Source organism: Mytilus trossulus, unplaced genomic scaffold, assembly GCF_036588685.1.
Source record: "Mytilus trossulus isolate FHL-02 unplaced genomic scaffold, PNRI_Mtr1.1.1.hap1 h1tg000424l__unscaffolded, whole genome shotgun sequence".
Classification (NCBI taxonomy): Eukaryota; Metazoa; Mollusca; class Bivalvia; order Mytilida; family Mytilidae; genus Mytilus; species Mytilus trossulus.
The window spans coordinates 161,002-180,745 of record NW_026963354.1 but is presented as its reverse complement, the minus strand read 5'-3'; the positions used below and the strand labels follow the sequence as shown (position 1 = coordinate 180,745).

The window sequence follows — 19,744 nt, the reverse complement described above, 5'->3', positions numbered from 1 at the left end:
GGAAACAACCATTTGACTTCAAAAGGGGGTAGGGGTGAGAATGGAAATATTCCGATCCCCAATTTGATAAAAACAAAACTGAAAAAATGGTCATACAGATGATAAAAAAAATATTCTGAATCAAGAGTTTCCCCATACATTATAGTGTTAAATATTGAAAAAAGTATTTGATCACCAGCATCGAAAAAAAAAAGGAATAAAAACGTACGCGCGAAAAAAAAATCTGACTCAGATAAAATAAAAATAAAAACCCTCCCCCTTTTTAAAGTTAAGTGGTTGCTACTTTATGAAAGCCATTTTCATAATTTGCAGTAGTTTGAATATACTAGAGATGTCTCGATTCCGCATTAGAAAACGTTAGCTGCGTGTTTACAGCCGAAAAAAAAGATTGAGATATTAGGGATCACTACATTTTTATCTTTTCTGTTTGTTTCAAATGGTATTTCTTCTCCAAGGAGTATTTGGTAAAGGAATAGGGTAACGTTTTTTTATAATTTATTTTATGTGTTATTTAACGGATCTGAGATACTAGACAAACATATCATTTACCGCACAATTTGTTTAATCATGCATTTATGCGTGAATCGTGTAAAGTGAGGGGTGCGTGGGCTATTTATTTTTTTCAGAAAATTTTTAGTAACAAGTCGAAATCAATTTTAGCATTACATAGTGGCATCTGAGGGTGAAACAAACATTTTTTTTTCAGGGCCAAAAACTGGAAATATTTTTTGTTTCCAAAACAAAATCCATAGCTCACCATCCCACCCCCTTGCCTTTATGTTTTATTCACATGTTTTTAACTACAATAGCCCCTCCCCCCGGAAAATCAATTGGTTGCGGCCTTATGGGTTCGGCAATGATTCTGCTTTGAGTCTTGATTAGGGGTTAATAAAGTACGTTAAATTTTTTTAAAACAAAAAAAAATCTGTTATTTAGACTACAAAATCTGTAAAGAAGTTCTGTAAAGAACTGTACTAATAATTATCAAAAATTATCAATTTTACTCAAAAAAAGGTTCCTCCTTATATATACACGGTAAAACTAATGTTCTAAATGCCTAGTTTTGTGTACACTTAACCTACACAAGGCCTACATTGACTACCGACTGTGTGTAGATAAAACATGATTTAAACTACATGTAAACATTGAGTTTTATCAATGGGAACGCAATTGTGTTTAGTTTATGAGTATGGATCAGAAATATGGGGTTTTGAAAATATAGATATTCTTGAACGTGTACATTTACAATTTTGTAGAATGATTTTACATTTAAAACAGTCTACTCCAAATTTCATAGTGTATGCAGAACTTGGCAGATACCCTATTTTAATACTGTGTCTGTAAAACTGCGAATGATTAATTTCTGGAGTAGACTTCTTAATGGAAAAGAAAGTAAAATTTGTGCTGTATTATATAAACTTGTATTTTTATATTATAATGATTACGGAAAAAACACTAAGTGGATATCATATATTAAAAATATTTTTGATAATTGTGGTATGTCCAATATATGGAATGCACAGTTTGCTGATAAATGGGTGTCAAAATGTATTGAGCAAAAACTTAAAGATCAGTTTCAACAAGAATGCTTTGCATTTGTTGCCGAATCACCTAAAACTTTATGCTATCGTATTTTTAAAAATAATTTTCAATTGGAAAAATATTTTTCTGTTTTACCTTACACATTTATTTATACATTATGCAAATATAGATGTGGTAGTCACCACTTGCCGATTGAGTCTGGAAGGTGGCAGGGTTTACCGAGAGAAGACAGAATCTGCCGTCTCTGTGACTCAAACGACATTGGTGACGAATACCATTATATTATGAATTGTGGATCTTTTATGTTTGAAAGAAAGAAAATTTTACCTACATACTGCTGGTCTAACCCTAATATCTATAAGTTTGATCAACTGTTTAATTCATGTAATATTGTAATATTAGAAAAACTATGTAAATTTATCAAGGTTATAAATGTGAAAGTCAGTCCTCCAAGTTAATTTCATTGTCACACATGCTTGTAAAAATTGTACCTTATAGTTATATTTATGTATGTTCTCTATAACTATGTAATTGTAGTTTTATGAGAAATAAAGTATTCGTAGTAACACTAAGGCAGCAACCATTTGATTTTCTGGGAGGGGGGGGGGGGGGCTATGGGGTTTTTTTTGGAAAAAAAAGTTTGTTTCCATTTTTAGGTGAAAAAAATAATTTGTTTTGGACTCTGAGAAAAAAAAATGTTTGTTTCACCCACAGCTGCCACTATATGTAATGATAAAAGTGAAAGAAAAAAATTGTTTTCGGTTTTTCGCTAAAAAAAAATAGATTGTTCTTCGCCGAAGGCGAAAAAAAAACTTGCTGCCTAACTCAACAACTAATTTAGGTCGATGTGAACACGGCCTGTGTGTGTAAACAGGCAAATTTTAAAATTCGTGCAGCTTCAAGTTAATATGAATATCTATGACATGTGTTAGGTAATAAGTACTATATATACCATGGTTATTACGAGTTAACATATTTAAACAAACGAATCCGAAGGATGAGTTTGTTTAAATATGTTAATGAGTAAGACACATGGTATATAAAATTTGTAATATAAATAAAATGATTGACAGCTTCAAGACCTTCAACTAATATTGGAAATTGATCACGTTACAGTTTTATCCAATGAAATGGAAGCTCGCGCAAGTCACCTTTGCGCCTCGTGTATGATATTCTGTGTATTTCATGTAATAGAACCCCTGAATTTGCAAAAAGGAAAGAAAATGTCAGATTTTCCCGATTATTATTTAGTTTTGCGCCCCGTGTATGGTTGCTTGCGCAAGCTACTTCATAATGTCATCAGACTGAGGTAAATAAAAATATCGGATTCCAGCGTCGGACAAGGATTAAATAATTATTCTAATGATGGTAAGAATTGGTTTTTTTTTTGTTTTCAAGTATCATACAAATTAATCATATTTTACAGAATTTTCATCTCATTGAAAAATGCATATTTATACATGTCATACATTTCTAGTTTTCGTACAAACTGCTTTCTTCCGTTATTTTATTAATTCGATTATTAGATTATTTATTAAAACACAATTTTAATGATAAAACACTGTACTTCAACAGTAGCGGATCCAGGGAGCGTAGATAGTGTACGTTCCCCTAATTGATCGCAAAAAAAAAATCATGTTTTTTAACAGATATTTGTAGCCGATATTTATTCCTTTTTCTATAGGTACCCCCTTTTAAAATCGAAATTTAATCGGATCTTCGCAAAGGAAATGATAGTTTCAAATTTCATTGTTTTCACAACTTAAAGAAGAAACATTTAGTAATTGTTTCCAAAATTAGGGGAATTCGTAACAATCCTATATAGTTTGAAAAAGGTTTCTTAAGATTTGGGTACACATAATTTATTGTTTTTTGTTATGAAATGAAAACAAATGAAGATCTTGACCTTTTAGTACGTTTAACAGTTTCCTAAATATTTAAGAGGCGGATACATTTAAAAAAAAAAGGTGGAGCTTCAGCCATTGAATAACATGAACATGAATATGGTATGGCCATGGCTGAAGCTCCGCCTTTTCCCTTTGAATACTTGTTGAGGTGCATATTTAATTAGCAAAGTATGGTACAACATTAATTTGCATATAATATACCATGATTTTGCCTCACCACACTTTTTAAGCAAATTATTTCATAAAAACATCAAAGGAAAAAATCTAATTTATGTTACAATTAATTTTATAATGTATATATATTGGCAAATTATATTATATTGTATAATTATTGTAGCAAGTTCATATTGCAACAGTAAAATCCAGACAAATACATTTAATTGAATTTTGAATCATATGGCAAACTTATAAATAAATAATAATGGTAAAAACGAACCATATCCAGCCTGGATTGGGCAGATATTTGACGTATCATAATAAGATATTTAATTTGAACCAGGGGTTATAAATATTTAACCATATACAATTTTTTAATCCAGTATATTGAATTTGAATCGTCCCGCCTTATCAAGGTTTATATTTTGACCTTAAACAGGGAAGGTTAATCAATGAACCGTGAACTGTATAAACCGAAACTAGATTATTTTATTGTAGAGACACAATTATATTATGTATGGTCAGCTAAATCATATTTTATCAGATAATTGGTAAGTTGATATAGACGACATTTTAAAATAAGGGGATACACCTTGAAATACTGATTGGGTTTATTATATTTGTTGTTTTTAATGTTTGTTGACTGCAACGTTAATCCATGAAATCAAAAACATATGTGATCATATACAGCCCGTAACAGAGAAGTGATCGAATTGGTGTTTCTTTACCGTCAAAATTAGCTACGTTATCGACAAACTTAATTGAGTAGTGATCGAACTATTGGTATTTTAACGTTAAAAAGATTGACGATGCTAACAAACTTTCATATGTCGATAATCAAGTTTAATACCGATAATATTGAAAATAATTCTAATAATATGAAACAAAATATGTCCATGCATCATTTCGATTGGACGAAAAATAGTCAATTCTTCAAAGTCAGAACAGAAAAAAAACAGGTTTATGGAAGGACGTCTTGATAGTATTATTTCCTTTACAATTTTACCCAAAATTAAAAGAAATATACTGGTAAACAATTAAAAAGGTGTTTGATAGGAATGAAGTCCTTTATTATGTGTGATGGATTTGAATTCAATCAATAACTTTGAAATGTTTTCTCATATGTATACACAAAAGGGAGGACTGGTATTTGTACTTCTGTTAGAATATTTCTTCGTCCGTTTCAAATGGCCAAACTTTTTTCTAGTACAGTTTAAACGGGAAAATTTTGTTGAGAATTTTTCTTAATATGACAAAATAACTAGCAAAACTATTTCTTGCAATGGCACACACAGAGAATATTATTTTAGTAAAAATCAGTAAAAACTGAGAAAAATATGCATGGGGCGGACTGACTGACGGACGGACAGACAGAGGTAAAACAGTATACCCCCCTTTTTTTTAAAGCGGGGGTATACTAATTTCTCCAAAATATACCATGGCCAGGACCTGACAGTTTTTAGCAGTGTACAATTAAAAATCGTCCGCAAAACTGCGCTTGCTGTCATTTTGATGGATCATGCAACATTTCACCTATTACCCATAAACAACATAGGTTCTCAGTTACTATAAAAAGTTCTATAAGATAGTTTCAAATCAGATTAAGCATATTAACTTCCTTATGTACAGTCGAATTTGTCTATAGGTTACACACAGTTCTTAAAACGTTTGTATCAGGGAAAACATTTTTCTTTGACTTTTAAAACGTGTAGTGGAAACGGATTTCCTAACCATTCACTTATAATATTCCGTATTTCTGATTTTTTGTTTGATAACGTAAATTATACAACTTTTTTTTATGACTATGTGAACTTGTGCCATTTATTTTTGCTGGTCTTTATGAAGACAATTTACAATTTATAGTGAACGGAGGCACTTATACATAACCTTATAATTCTGTTTGGAAACAAAAATAAATTTCCAATATATAAATATACATGTATGAATATACATGTTTTATATGTCGTGTACATGATTGGATTTTGTAGATATAACTACCGCACAGAAAAAAGTATCATGGATTTTGAGGCTTTCATTTTCAAGGTTTTGAATTCTACCCTTGTTGAAAACCTGTGGAGTTCTCTACAGTTCCTTTAAACATCAATTATTTTTTTGAAAATGGGTGCCGTCTCCCTGAACATGCTAACACTTAAGTCATATCTTTTCACTTTCATATTTGTTTCCCTGTTTGTCTCTGTTGTCTTGATTGTTGGAACGATTAGTGGTATCTAACAATATTTACGTAATCTTTCTGAGAATTATGAATATTTCTTCTCTGTCAGATATGGATCATTACCAATGATAAAATGAAATGCTGTACATCACATCCTATAGAGGTTTAAATTTCAAATATTCGTCAATAACTTAAGATAAAGAGCAATTTTCAAATGTACATTTGTATTTTTTGCTTCGATTTGAAAGAAATTTATTTCAGTTTTTTCTGTGACAAAGTACAAGCATATTGTACGGTTACCTATAGTTGTTAATTTTTGTGTCATTTTGGGTCTTTTTGTGGATAGTTGTCTCCTTGGCAATAATACCAAATCTTCTTTTTTATATGTCGGTATCTCAACAATGTATGATTGACATAATCCCAGGGACACAATAAACAGATAGGTATGACATAGAAAAAGATATGGGGTATTCTGTATCAGACGAAAGAAAAACTATTACAGTGTTGAATCCCATAAATATTCACAGTGCAAGCAGTGTAAGTAAGTGGTGATTTCTAAAATTAAATGAACCTGGATAAAGTGATGCAAATAATTCTTTATACTAGTAACAACTTTCAAAGAAACAATGTATAAACTTCAGCATGTACAGAGCAATTCGTTTTTGTTGTATGTAAACGTAAGCTATATTTGCCTTTTCATGGAAACGAAAGTATAGATTATAGACGATATAAAGAAAAAAACTTCGACCTAAACAATGAAAACTTACACATTGGACATGAAATGTTTAGTCGATGAAGAAAAATAAATTGTGTCACTTCTGAAATAAGTTTGTCGATAACGTAACTTATTCTGACGGTAAAGAAACGCGAATTCGATCACTTCTCTGTTACGGGCTGTATGTGGCATGCTATTAAATTTTCAATGGCTAGATATTTTGATCAAGGATTTGTATAGTAAGGTTTACTATACAAATCCTTGTTTTGAACAATGTTGTATAGAAATTAATAGTTAAAACCAAAGTTAATTATTTTAAACAAAAATGTTAAGGTAATAACTGATACATTGTAGGTTTCATATTTAAACAAATACTGTAGAATTTGTAAAACAGTTCTTATAATCGAAAATTATAATGGAGCAAACTGAATACCCATTGTTAATAACCAACTAAGTACATTATTGCCAACAAAACAAAAACAAAAACAACATTTAAATTCGCACCAGAAGAAATATCTCCAGAAGAACTTTCTTAAGATATCTCTAGAAACAAGAAATAGAGTATTTACAAGAAACCTTGAAACCTCACCACATCCTTCATATTTACTTTTAATTATGAAAGTCCCTTAAATATGAACAATTAATAACAGAATAAATTTAACTTAATTTAGAAAATGGGAGACATTAACGAAACCCTTACCGTGCCTATACAGTCTCGAAAACTTATCTTGATATTAAAATCACAAAATGTAATAGATCTCAGAAAATATATGTCAAAGGTTTCCCTACCCGAGGAACAATCATTTTTTCATCTAGACCATGAGAAATAGAACTTTAATTTTTTATAAGGTCTTTACTCTGATTCAAAGTAAACAATCTTTAATGTGTGAAACAAGTTAAGGTTAACAAATGGAGTTATCCCTCTTTGTAATAGTTCTCTATGCACCCAGATGCGAATTTAGAGGGGACCCAGGGGGCCCGGGCATCCCCCTTTGTGAGAAAAAAATGTTTAATTGTATAAGGAATCACTAAAGCATGACTGGAGTGGGACCTCTCTTAGGCAGCCAGTCTCCCTCTAATGAAAATTTCTAGATCTGTCGTAGTGAAGGGTGTATTACGTTTCAACTTTGTTTGTCTGTACGTCCTAAAATAATTAATTGGCTTCCGTTCTCTAACTAAAGTTTGCCTGAACTAAATGTTAAGAAACTTCAACACAATGCTTATTACCAACAAACTTAGATCAAATTTAAATTTTCGTGTCGTATCTTTTACCGTTCTCGAATTATGACGTTTATAAATTAAAAAAAATATGCAGATTTTTTTATTTTTCGTTCTCTAATCAACCAAATGTTGGGAAACGTATACACAATGCTTATTACCACATAATATAGATCATGTGGTGTCAATTAAATGTTTACATTGTTATGCTCTTTACAAATGGATAAATTGCTTGGGTTTTTTTCGTTTACGTTCTCAACCTTATGTTTTCTTCAACCAAATAGTATGAAACTTATACACAATGCTTATTACCACAACATACAGGTGTGAATTTTGGTGGCGTAACTTTTATTGTTATAGAGTTATGTCCCTTTATAAATGGCCAAAATGCTATTTTTTCTGTATTCATTCTTTAACTTAAGTTTGCATTAACCAAAAGTTATGAAACCTATACACAATACTTATTACCACAAAACACAGATCAACTACAAATGTGATATTACATTAAGTAACGGTATTTGATTCGTATGACTGCCAAGAATGGTTATACAATAACATCGATTAGACAGTTACCCAAATGAACCAAAAAGAAAGGACATTAGTTTGTGGCACGTTTGATAATTAGGGTTGTACTTATTCTTCTCATTTAAGCTTTTTGATTCTCAAATAAATTGTTCGTTTGTTCGTTGTATATAATCAAGGATTTACATGTAAATTGAGAATATATAGAAGTAAATGCATGGAAAATCTACATCTATCACGTAATGATAGGAATATCTAATTGCTTTATTATATAGCTGGAAGAAATTAAATATATTTTATATTTCATTGTTTTAGAATTCAATTCATTGGTTTATTTTAGGTGACTGACAGCCGAGGATGGCTGACACTGATGTAAGTATAGATATCAGATGACACAGATGTAAGTATAGATATCATATGACACAGATGTAAGTATAGATATCAGATGACACAGATGTAAGTATAGATATCAGATGACACAGATGTAAGTATAGATATCAGATGACACAGGTGTCAGTATAGATATCAGATGACACAGGTGTCAGTATATATATCATATGACACAGATGTAAGTATAGATATCAGATGACACAGATGTAAGTATAGATATCAGATGACACAGATGTAAGTATAGATATCAGATGACACAGGTGTCAATATAGATATCAGATGACAAAGATGTAGGTATAGATATCAGATGACACAGATGTGAGTATAGATATTTGACGACACAGATGTTAGTATAGATATTAGATGACAAAGATGGTAGTAAGGATATTAGATGACAAAGATGGTAGTAAAGATATCAGATGACACAGATTTGAGTTAAGATATCAGATGACACAGATGTAAGTATAGATATTAGATGACACAGTTGTAAGTATAGATATCAGATGACACAGATGTAAGTATAGATATCAGAGGACTCAATTGTCAGTATAGATATCAGATGACACAGATTTAAGAAAATATATCAGATGACACAGATGTAAATATAGATATCAGATGACACAGTTGTAAGTATAGATATCAGATGACACATTTGTAAGAAAAGATATCAGATGACACAGGTGTCAGTATAGATATCAGATGACACAGGTGTCAGTATCGATATCAGATGACACAGATGTAAGTATAGATATCAGATGACACAGATGTTAGTATAGATATCAGATGACACAGATGTAAGTATAGATATCAGATGACACAGGTGTTAGTATAGATATCAGATGACACAGATGTTAGTATAGATATCAGATGACACAGGTGTCAGTATAGATATTAGATGACACAGTTGTTAGTATAGATATCAGATGACACAGATGTAAGTATAGATATCAGATGACACAGGTGTTAGTATAGATATCAGATGACACAGATGTTAGTATAGATATCAGATGACAAAGATGTAAGTATAGATATCAGATGACACAGATGTAAGTATATATATCAGATGACCCAAATGTCAGTATAGATATGAGATGACACACATGTAAGTATAGATATCAGATGACACAGATGTGAGTATAGATATCAGATGACACAGGTGTTAGTATAGATATCAGATAACACAGATTGAAGTATAGATATCAGATGACACAGTTGTAAGTATAGATATCAGATGACACAGATTTAAGTTTAGATATCAGATGACACAGATGGTCGTATAAATATCAGATGACACATTTGTAAGTAAAGATATCAGATGACACAGGTGTCAGTATAGATATCAGATGACACAGGTGTTAGTATAGATATCAGATGGCACAGGTGTTAGTATAGATATCAGATGACACAGATGTTAGTATAGATATCAGATGACACAGATGTAAGTATAGATATCAGATGACACAGATGTAAGTATAGATATCAGATGACACAGGTGTTAGTATAGATATCAGATGACACAGATGTAAGTTTAGATATCAGATGACACAGATGTAAGTATAGATATCAGATGACACAAATGTCAGTATAGATATGAGATGACACAAATGTCAGTATAGATATCAGATGACACAGTTGTAAGTATAGATATCAGATGACACAGATTTAAGTTTAGATATCAGATGACACAGATGGTCGTATAAATATCAGATGACACAGATGTTAGTAAAGATATCAGATGACAAAGATGTAAGTATAGATAACAGATGACACAGATGTAAGTATATATATCAGATGACACAGATGTTAGTATAGATAACAGATGACACAGATGTAAGTATAGATATCAGATGACAAAGATGTAGGTATAGATAACAGATGACACAGATGTAAGTATATATATCAGATGACACAGATGTAAGTATAGATATTAGATGACACAGATGTAAGTTTAGATATCAGATGACACAGTTGTAAGTATAGATAACAGATGACACAGATGTAAGTATAGATATCAGATGACACAGATGTTAGTAAAGATAACAGATGACACAGATGTAAGTATATATATCAGATGACACAGATGTTAGTATAGATAACAGATGACACAGATGTAAGTATAGATATCAGATGACAAAGATGTAGGTATAGATAACAGATGACACAGATGTAAGTATATATATCAGATGACAAAGATGTAGGTATAGATAACAGATGACACAGATGTAAGTATATATATCAGATGACACAGTTGTAAGTATAGATAACAGATGACACAGATGTAAGTATAGATATCAGATGACAAAGATGTAAGTAAAGATAACAGATGACACAGTTGTTAATATAGATATCAGATGACACAGATGTAAGTAAAGATATTAAATGACAAAGATGTTAGTAAAGATATTAGATGACAAAGATGGTAGGAAAGATATTAGATGACAAAGATGGTAGTAAAGATATCAGATGACACAGATTTGAGTTAAGATATCAGATGACACAGATGTAAGTATAGATATCAGATGACACAGTTGTAAGTATAGATATCAGATGACACAGATGTAAGTATAGATATCAGATGACACAGTTGTAAGTATAGATATCAGATGACACAGATGTAAGTATATGAATAGATATTAGATGACATGGTCGTTATTCGTATAATTGAAATTGTTGTTAAATGATGAAACAGTTCTAAGTGTAAATTTCTGATGAAGAGTCATACTAGTATATAGGTATAAGAAGATGTGGTATTAGTGCCAATTAGACAACTCTCCATCCAAGTCACAACTTGAAAAAATAAACCATTATAGATCAACCTTTGCTCATACCGAACAGCAAGCTATAAAAACCCCAAAAATGACTAGTGAAAAATCATTCCAACAGGAAAAACCAACAGTCTAATCTATATAAAAAAAAACGATAAACACATATGAACCACATCGACAAATGACAACCAATGAACGGTAGGTTTCTGACTTAGGACAGGTGTATGTATCGGTAGTATAGATATCATGTATAGATCTCATATGACACAGATGTAAGTATTGACATTATATAAAACAGTGTTATGCATCGATATCAGATAAAATAATTGTAATTAAAGATATCAAATGGAAAAAAATGTATGCATATATAATTATATCAGAATTAATAGTTGCAAGGATATATAAATCAGACTTTTTACTTAATTTTCATTACCGAGTTAACACATATTGAAATAATGAATGAAAAAATATACTTTTAAAATATTTAGTTTAAATGCGTCCGAAGCCCTATTCTGACATTACTTTCATCAGGAACGCAAAGAATGTGTAGGAACATATACTTCCAAAAAAAATTTGTAAGGGTTCCGCGGAACCCAGTGTCTCGCCTACTTTTGCTGTAAATCACAGGCGAAACAAAAATGAGGAAAAAAATCAATAAAAATATTCCTCTTGATACTATCTTATGATTGTAAGAAGCTTCTGTCCAAGTTTGGTAAAAATCTAGAATAATTAATGAATCTAATAAATGTTTTGAAAACTTTAACTGCAGACTGTATGTAATGTTCACTGGAAGAAAATCTAAGTCCATTTAAAAGTAAAATACAGAAAAAATGGAGTTGTCTTTTTACAAAATTTACTTCTGGATACTATCTAATGATCATAAATAAGCTTTTGTCCAAGTTTAGTACAAACCCAGGATAGTTTAAGAAAGTTATTAAAATTTTAAAAACTTTTTCCACAGAGTGAATGTTATGTTTCCCGCAGAAAAACTAAGTCCATTTAAAAGTAAAATACAGAAAAAATGGATTTATTTGTTTACAAAATTTACTTCTGGATACCATCTTATGATCATAAACAAGTTTCTGTCCAAGTTTGGAACAAACCAAGGATAGTTTAAGAAAGTTATTAAAATTCTAAAAACTTTAACCTCAGAGTGAATGTAATGTTTCCCCGCAGAAAAAAACTAAGTCCATTTATAAGTAAAATACAGAAAAAATAGAATTTTATTTTTACAAAATTTACTTCTGGATACTATCTTATGATCATAAACAAGCTTCTGACCAAGTTTGGTAGAAATCCAGTATAGTTTAAGAAAGTTATTAAAATTTCAAAAACTTTAACCACAGAGTGAATATTTGTGGACGCCGCCGACGACGACGCCGACGCCGACGGAAAGTAGGATCGCTTAGTCTCGCTTTTTCGACTAAAGTCGAAGGCTCGACAAAAAGCACCTAAAACATTAGCCAATTACATGTAGCGTTCCGTTAATTAATCATAAAACTCTTCCATCACTTTTCTATGTCGACTCAAGCAGCTCCGAATTGGATGTTTATCATTTTCTCTATTGTAGGATATAAAACATAACAAGCTGTTTGTCGCTTCTATAGACTTTGGGACAACCTATTCTGGATATGCCGTTTGTACTCGGGATGAATACAAGAAAAATCCAAACAACCCAAAAATGAAGGTTCGAGAATGGAATGAAGGATCCCACATAACAGATAAAGCTCCGACATGTGTTCTGTTTAATCCAGATCAAGAGTTTGATTGTTTTGGGTATGATGCAATGAATAAATTTCGGACAAACCCAAACAATTTCGATTTCAGGAAATGGTACTACTTTGAACATTTCAAAATGATGTTATTCAAAGAAAAGGTATTTTTATCTGTATAGTTTTTTTCAACTGTTTTTCAAATTCAAATATTTTATTGGATAAAGCATATATGATACAGTGCGTATTCCAAGATACAAACACATTAAACATGACAATTTATGCAAATACAATATAAAGAAAACATTTCAAGTACTAATTATATATATAATATCACAGTATTACACAGTATTATACTTATGGTAGACCATCTGACATTAGATTGTTATTACGAACTTCAAAAGCTTGACTTAAATAATTACATATTTGTCTGGTGTCAACCAGATTTACTGGCTTAAGTAAATAAATCGTTGATTTAATATCATCATCATTATTAAGGTTATTGAAAATATCAAACTTTTCTCGAAGGTCTTAATATAGAGGACAATATAAAAGAAAATGAACTTCATCTTCCACTTTATCTTTACAAAGTTTGCAGTATCTTTCACCTGCTAACATTTTTGGTTTGCTATACCTCCCAGTTTCAATTGCAAGTGAATGTGCATTTATTCTAATTTTTGTAAGCAGTGATCTATCACATTTTCATTCATGTGCTCACTGCAAGATCTTCACCTATTTTATATACATTGTAATTGTATTAATAAAAGAATCAGTGATATTAATAAATGTAATCAAACAAACAAAAAAGATGGGTTGAGAAGAAATTCAGACAAGCGTTTTCAAATAATAGTATATCCAAAGAGACACAGAAAATCTACGTCACTAATGGAGACAGCAATCCATAGAGACACAGAAAAGTAAAACACATTCACGATTTACTATTACAGGACATGTTGACGAAGGAAACAATGCTAGAAGAATCACTGGATGTCAAAAACATAGAAATGAAGAAGAAAATGAAAGCAGTTTATGTTTTTGCTGAGGTCATAAAATATTTCATAGAAGATCTCGTGCAGTCTAAAAACCAACAAGGAACCGTATTCACAAACGACGACTTCCATTGGGTGATTACAGTTCCCGCCATCTGGGATCTTAAAGCCAAACAGTTTATGCGTGATGCAGCAAAACAGGTAGTTTATTCCCTGGTCAAATGCGTATGGTATAGGTTGACATGGTCTTAGAAAAAAAACCAATATACTGGATGGAGAGTTGTCTCATTGGCACTCACACCACATCTTCCTATGTCTATACAGCTACATGTTGATCGAGATAAGATAAGATAAGAAAAATTATTTTGATTCGGCATTAAAGTCCAAATATACAACACAAGCTCTAAGGAGCTTTTGACCGAATATGAAAACATATCAATAACATAAAAACAATCCAATTTGACATTTAAAACAACCTGTAATACAAAGTTGAACCTCACATACATAGCATTCAATAAAAACAAGCAACAATTTTAGATTAAAATAAAACATGCTAGACCTGAGCAATCCAAAGCAACATAAAATATAAGCAGCTTAAAAATTATCTGCAAGCAAACAGCGAAATTCAAAACCGTTCGAGGACTGAACAAGACTTTTAAAATGTGAAAAACTATTTTCAGTCCTGAAATGGTTTGAAAAGGCTGTTCCTTAAAGTGGCAGCTGCAAATGTGAACGATTTTTTTACCATAAAGGGTTGACTTTACCTGTGGAATTTCCAGAATATTTACATACCTGAAAGAATATTTAGATTTTTGACACTCACCAAATTGTGTAGGCACGTAGGAGCTATATTGTTTATAATTTTTAAAGTTTCTAGAGCCATTGTTCTTATCCGTCTGATCTGCAATGATGGCACCTTAGCTTTAAGTAAGAGGTCCTCATATACAAAACGGAGTGCTCTTTCCTGCACCTTTTCTATTTTTTTGGATTTTTTCTGAGTGCAAAAATGCCATGCCAAAGGGCAAAAATTAAAATTACTAAGAATAAGAACTAAGTATGAAAAATAGAAAGTTTACTAAGTCTATCCAAAAATTAGCCTAAACGTTTTAAAACATTTAATTGCTGTGATGCCTTCCTACAGATTGAGCTGATATAAATTTCAATGCCTAATATTTTTACTGTTTTTTCACATGTAAGGTTCGAATTTTGAATATGTATAGATGGTTTTCAAAAGTCTTTTTGCCAACAGCCAAACTTGAAATTTGTCAGGATTATAATCCTGGTACTTTTGATAACTATTTGCTTGTATTTTTTTCACCCGGAACCACCCAATAAGTATTTTTGAATCAGATTCAAAGTTGAAGTTAATAATTTGAAATCTGGAGTACAGAAAGATAAAATATTGTCATCTACATATTTATATAAACTACCGTTTTTAACAAAAAGAAAATATCATTTATAAATATGTTAAACAACATTGGCCCTAGTATAGAACCCTGCGGTACGCCTTTATGGATGTCAGCCCAACCACCCAGAACTTTGTTGACTTCAATTTGCTGTTTTCGGTTAGATAAATAGGACTTTGAAAGAGCAACTGCATTTGGGGTTAAATCATATGCTGATGATTTATCTAGCATGATATTGTGAGGCAGGCAGTCAAAAGCCTTAGAAAGATCCATTAATACCGCTGCAATGTACTGGTTTTTTTTTATCAAGAGCTTCACGCCAAACTTCTAACACTCTGAGAAGTGGGTCTGACATCCATGTCCACGTCTAAATGCACATAAAAATGGATTGAATAGTTTATCAAAGTATTCAGTTAATTGAATTTCATATATTTTTTCAAAGATTTTAGAAAATATGGGCAAGACTGGTCTATAATTTGTTTTTAATAATGGGTCACTCTTTTTATGAAGGGGTGTCACTTGGGCTTCTTAAAGTTTATCAAGGAAACAGTTATTTTCAATTGACAAATTTACAAGAGTTGTCAGCTGAAGATTGTGTTCGAAATTATAATTTTTTTGAAAGAAGGGGAGTTTAACCAGATGCTGTATAGTATTTATGTACTTTTTTTCATCTATAATAATTGGTGTTATTAATAAACCGTTGTGCCGTTAACGTACTTTTCTTTAATGCTTCAACCTCCTTGAATCTGAAAATAATATAAACATGTATCACAAACTTAAAATTCGATATTGGCCTGTTGGCCTAACTAGGAGATTCTTTACGTGAGCAATTATACCAGAGGTTGAAGTAGACATAGCCTCCAAAAATTACATATAACACTTATGTCCTAGACCCGTACAAGTTTGTCAGTAGAGTGTGTGGGGAAGGCGTGCCTCTACATGTATGCATGTTTCAAATGAATATATCTTCCAATTATTGTCTTGTAGGCTGGTATATCACGTGATAATTTGACCTTGGCATTGGAACCAGAAGCTGCATCAATGTACTGTCGTAAAGTACCGGTCGGTGTTAAAGAGGATGATGATGGCGGGAAAACTATTGCAGCAATGGAGGTTGGGTCAAAATATGTTGTTCTAGATCAAGGCGGTAAGTTCAGAGTTAACGTGACACAGTGTCATATAAATATATACACACTAATTCTTGCAACGTTTTGTTTTACTCAAGCTCACCACTATTCCAAGATCTTACAAAAACTAAAAATATGTCTTTCAGTACATTTTAAATAAAAAAAAGTATTGGTCTAGAGATAAATTGTTTGATTTTCTAACTACGATCTCTAAATTTGTATTCTACTGACTAACTATCAGACATTTATTGCATCCTAGAATACAAAATATTTCAATTCGTAGACTTGCATTCAACTTTCAATTCAGGGATTATGGTGGAATATTATACAAAGTACCTTTATTAGTTATATTAGATAATCACCACCCCCTCCCCAAAATTTATACAGACATTATAAGTCTTTGTTACATATGTGTTATACGTAGTTGTTTTAATACAGCAGCCTTCGGTATCTACTCCCATTATTTACTTATGCATATCATTTTGTATTTTCCGACAGGAGGAACAACAGATATAGCCGTACACGAGGTTACTGGAAAGAATACATTGAAAGAAATTCACCAAGCGTGCGGGGGACATTGGGGTGGAATCACAGTCAATGGAGAGTTTTACAACTTTTTGGTAAGACTTCTTGGTGGAGACGTCATTAATGAAGTCAAAATGAACAATCCTTCCGATTATTACCAATTACTTTATAATTTTGAGCATACAAAGACTTCTTTCACAGATGATCACTCGAACTCACCAAATGACAAGCAAACCATACGAGTGCCATATTCATGGTTGCGACATTTTAAAACAATTACAGATTGCGAGTTAGAAGACACTGTCAAACAATCCACGTTTAAAGGGCAGATAACACTAAAAAAGGACAAATTGAGGATAAAAAATGAACTTTTCAGAAAATTCTTTGATTATTCTCTTACACATATCATTGAAGAAATGGAAGACCTGCTAAAGAAAAAACAGCTGGAAGGAGTTGAGACAATTTTAATTGTTGGCGGCCATTCCAAGTCTACAGTTCTTACAAATGCCATCTACAAACATTTTGGAAACCAGTACGGTATTGTTATTCCGAAAAATCCAGATATTGCAGTGATGAAAGGTGCTGTTTTATTTGGATTCAATCCAGAAATGATCACAAGTCGAGTTTCCCAATACACCTACGGTATAGCTATGCAACGACCTTTTATCCCAGGCGTCGACCTCGAATCCAAGAAAAAAGAATTAGTAAATGGTCTTGTCGACAATGTTTTTGATAAACATGTTGAAATTGGTCAAGTTGTTAGTATTGGAGAATTTTTACCAGAACATGATTATGTTCCAGCTGCCAGAGAGTACACAGCAGTTCATTTTGAGTTCTATGCAACCAAAAGCAAGAATCCGCAGTATGTTACCGATGACGGCTGTAGTTGTATAGGAGTGCTTTATTTTGAATTGACCGATATTTCTAAACGAAAAGACATGACGCTCAAACTAAATGTGAGTGGAACGGAAATTGTCGCGATGATAACTGAAAAATCAACGGGTAAACTAAGTAACGGTTACTTCAGTCTACTCGAATAGTTTTACATAGCATGCAAACAATGTGATAAACTTGAGGCTTTAAAACCTGTTTTTGCTCTTTAGTCCATTGTTTATTAACTTTGTCGCTCGAAACATTTTATGAACTATGTTGCAAAATTAATCTGAATAAATCCATATGCATACCTCAGGAGCCTGTAATTCAGTGGTTGTCGTTTGTTTATGTGTTACATATTTGTTTTTCGTTCATTTTTTTACATAAATGAGGCCGTTAGTTTTCTCGTTTTGATTGTTTTACATTGTCTTATCGGGGCCTTTAATAGCTGACTATGCGGTATGGGCTTTGCTCATTGTTGAAGGCCGTATGGTGACCTATAGTTGTTAATGTGTGTGTCATTTTGGTCTTTTGTGGATAGTTGTCTCATTGGCAATTATACCACATCTTTTTTTTTTATACTTTACAATTTACCAAACAGTGCAGAATGCTAGATTGAATACTGAAACAGAAATTTAAATTTGTGAAAGAGATTTATTTAGGGGGGGGGGGGGGGGGGGGGGGAGTTCAGAAACAAAATTGTTGTTTGATTCAAAGGAGTAGGCCTAGTAGGACCCCTTTTTGGCCCCAAAATATAGCAGTTTTACAAAATTGTTAAAATATAAACTTTTAGCTATTTATTTTTATTGAAAATAAAAACTTCGGTTTCATAAATTTGTGCTCTTTTTGGCAATACAATGCACATGTATCGGGTATTAGCATCTTTAAAGCCATGCTAAAACAATAACATTTTGGCTAATTTTTAGACGGTGTCCGTCTGAAATGAAAGTTGTCGCATTCGTGTTCATTCTTAACATTTATTTACAAAGTTTTATTTTAAAAAATCTAAAAAGAGACACAATATGGCATATTTGGTAGAATTTTTTATTTTAAGCTTGAATTTGGGCGTCTTCAATGACTTAATCAGTTCAAATTTTTCACATTAACTTATTGAATCGACTGGAGTAGACACTTAATTGTTTAAAAAGTGCGAAAAATCTTTCATAAGATGAACATAAACTATTAGGCCGAATTCGGCCCTCACCGGACCTCCTCATCTTTAGACAATAAAATCACCCGATTTCAGAATGGAAAAAAACCAGCTATTTGTAACTATAATTGAATATGTATAGTTTTGTAATACACTACAATAAAGTACAATTTTACAATACAGTAAAAAAAAACAATACAATGCAATGATACAATACCATTTATTACAATGCAATACAATAGAACATACATAGTCATACTTTTGATCTGAGTTAACTATTTGAAACATCATTCCAGTCAGCTAAGAGGTATTTTTGAAAAAAAATATTCTGTTTTGTCACTATGTTTGTGTATGTGTTGCTTTGTTTGAATGTAATATATTGTACCTTGTATTGTCGAGAGGGCTTACATAGGCTATGCCTGTTGCCCAATTAAATTTATTTAAATAAAATATTGTTTGAACTAATAGAATATTAACGTGCAATAAAATACAGAAAACTACTTTAGTGTTATTAACTGGCTGTTTCTGCATTTCACAAAGTGGCGGAGTTTCAATCATGGTTTAACATTAAAAC

The 19,744-nt window shown here is 31.7% G+C and overlaps 1 protein-coding gene across 1 annotated transcript; it reads left to right on the top strand.

Moving 5' to 3' along the window:
* Positions 1–4,064: 4,064 nt before the first annotated feature.
* Positions 4,065–18,679, top strand: LOC134702190 (heat shock 70 kDa protein 12A-like). Its single transcript, XM_063563258.1, has 6 exons — positions 4,065–4,156; positions 8,574–8,605; positions 12,959–13,264; positions 14,048–14,290; positions 16,483–16,642; positions 17,121–18,679. Exons 2-6 carry the CDS (start codon positions 8,591–8,593, stop codon positions 18,185–18,187), a joined length of 1,791 nt encoding a protein of 596 aa, XP_063419328.1. The 5' UTR covers positions 4,065–4,156; positions 8,574–8,590; the 3' UTR covers positions 18,188–18,679.
* The last annotated feature ends 1,065 nt before the right edge of the window (positions 18,680–19,744 follow it).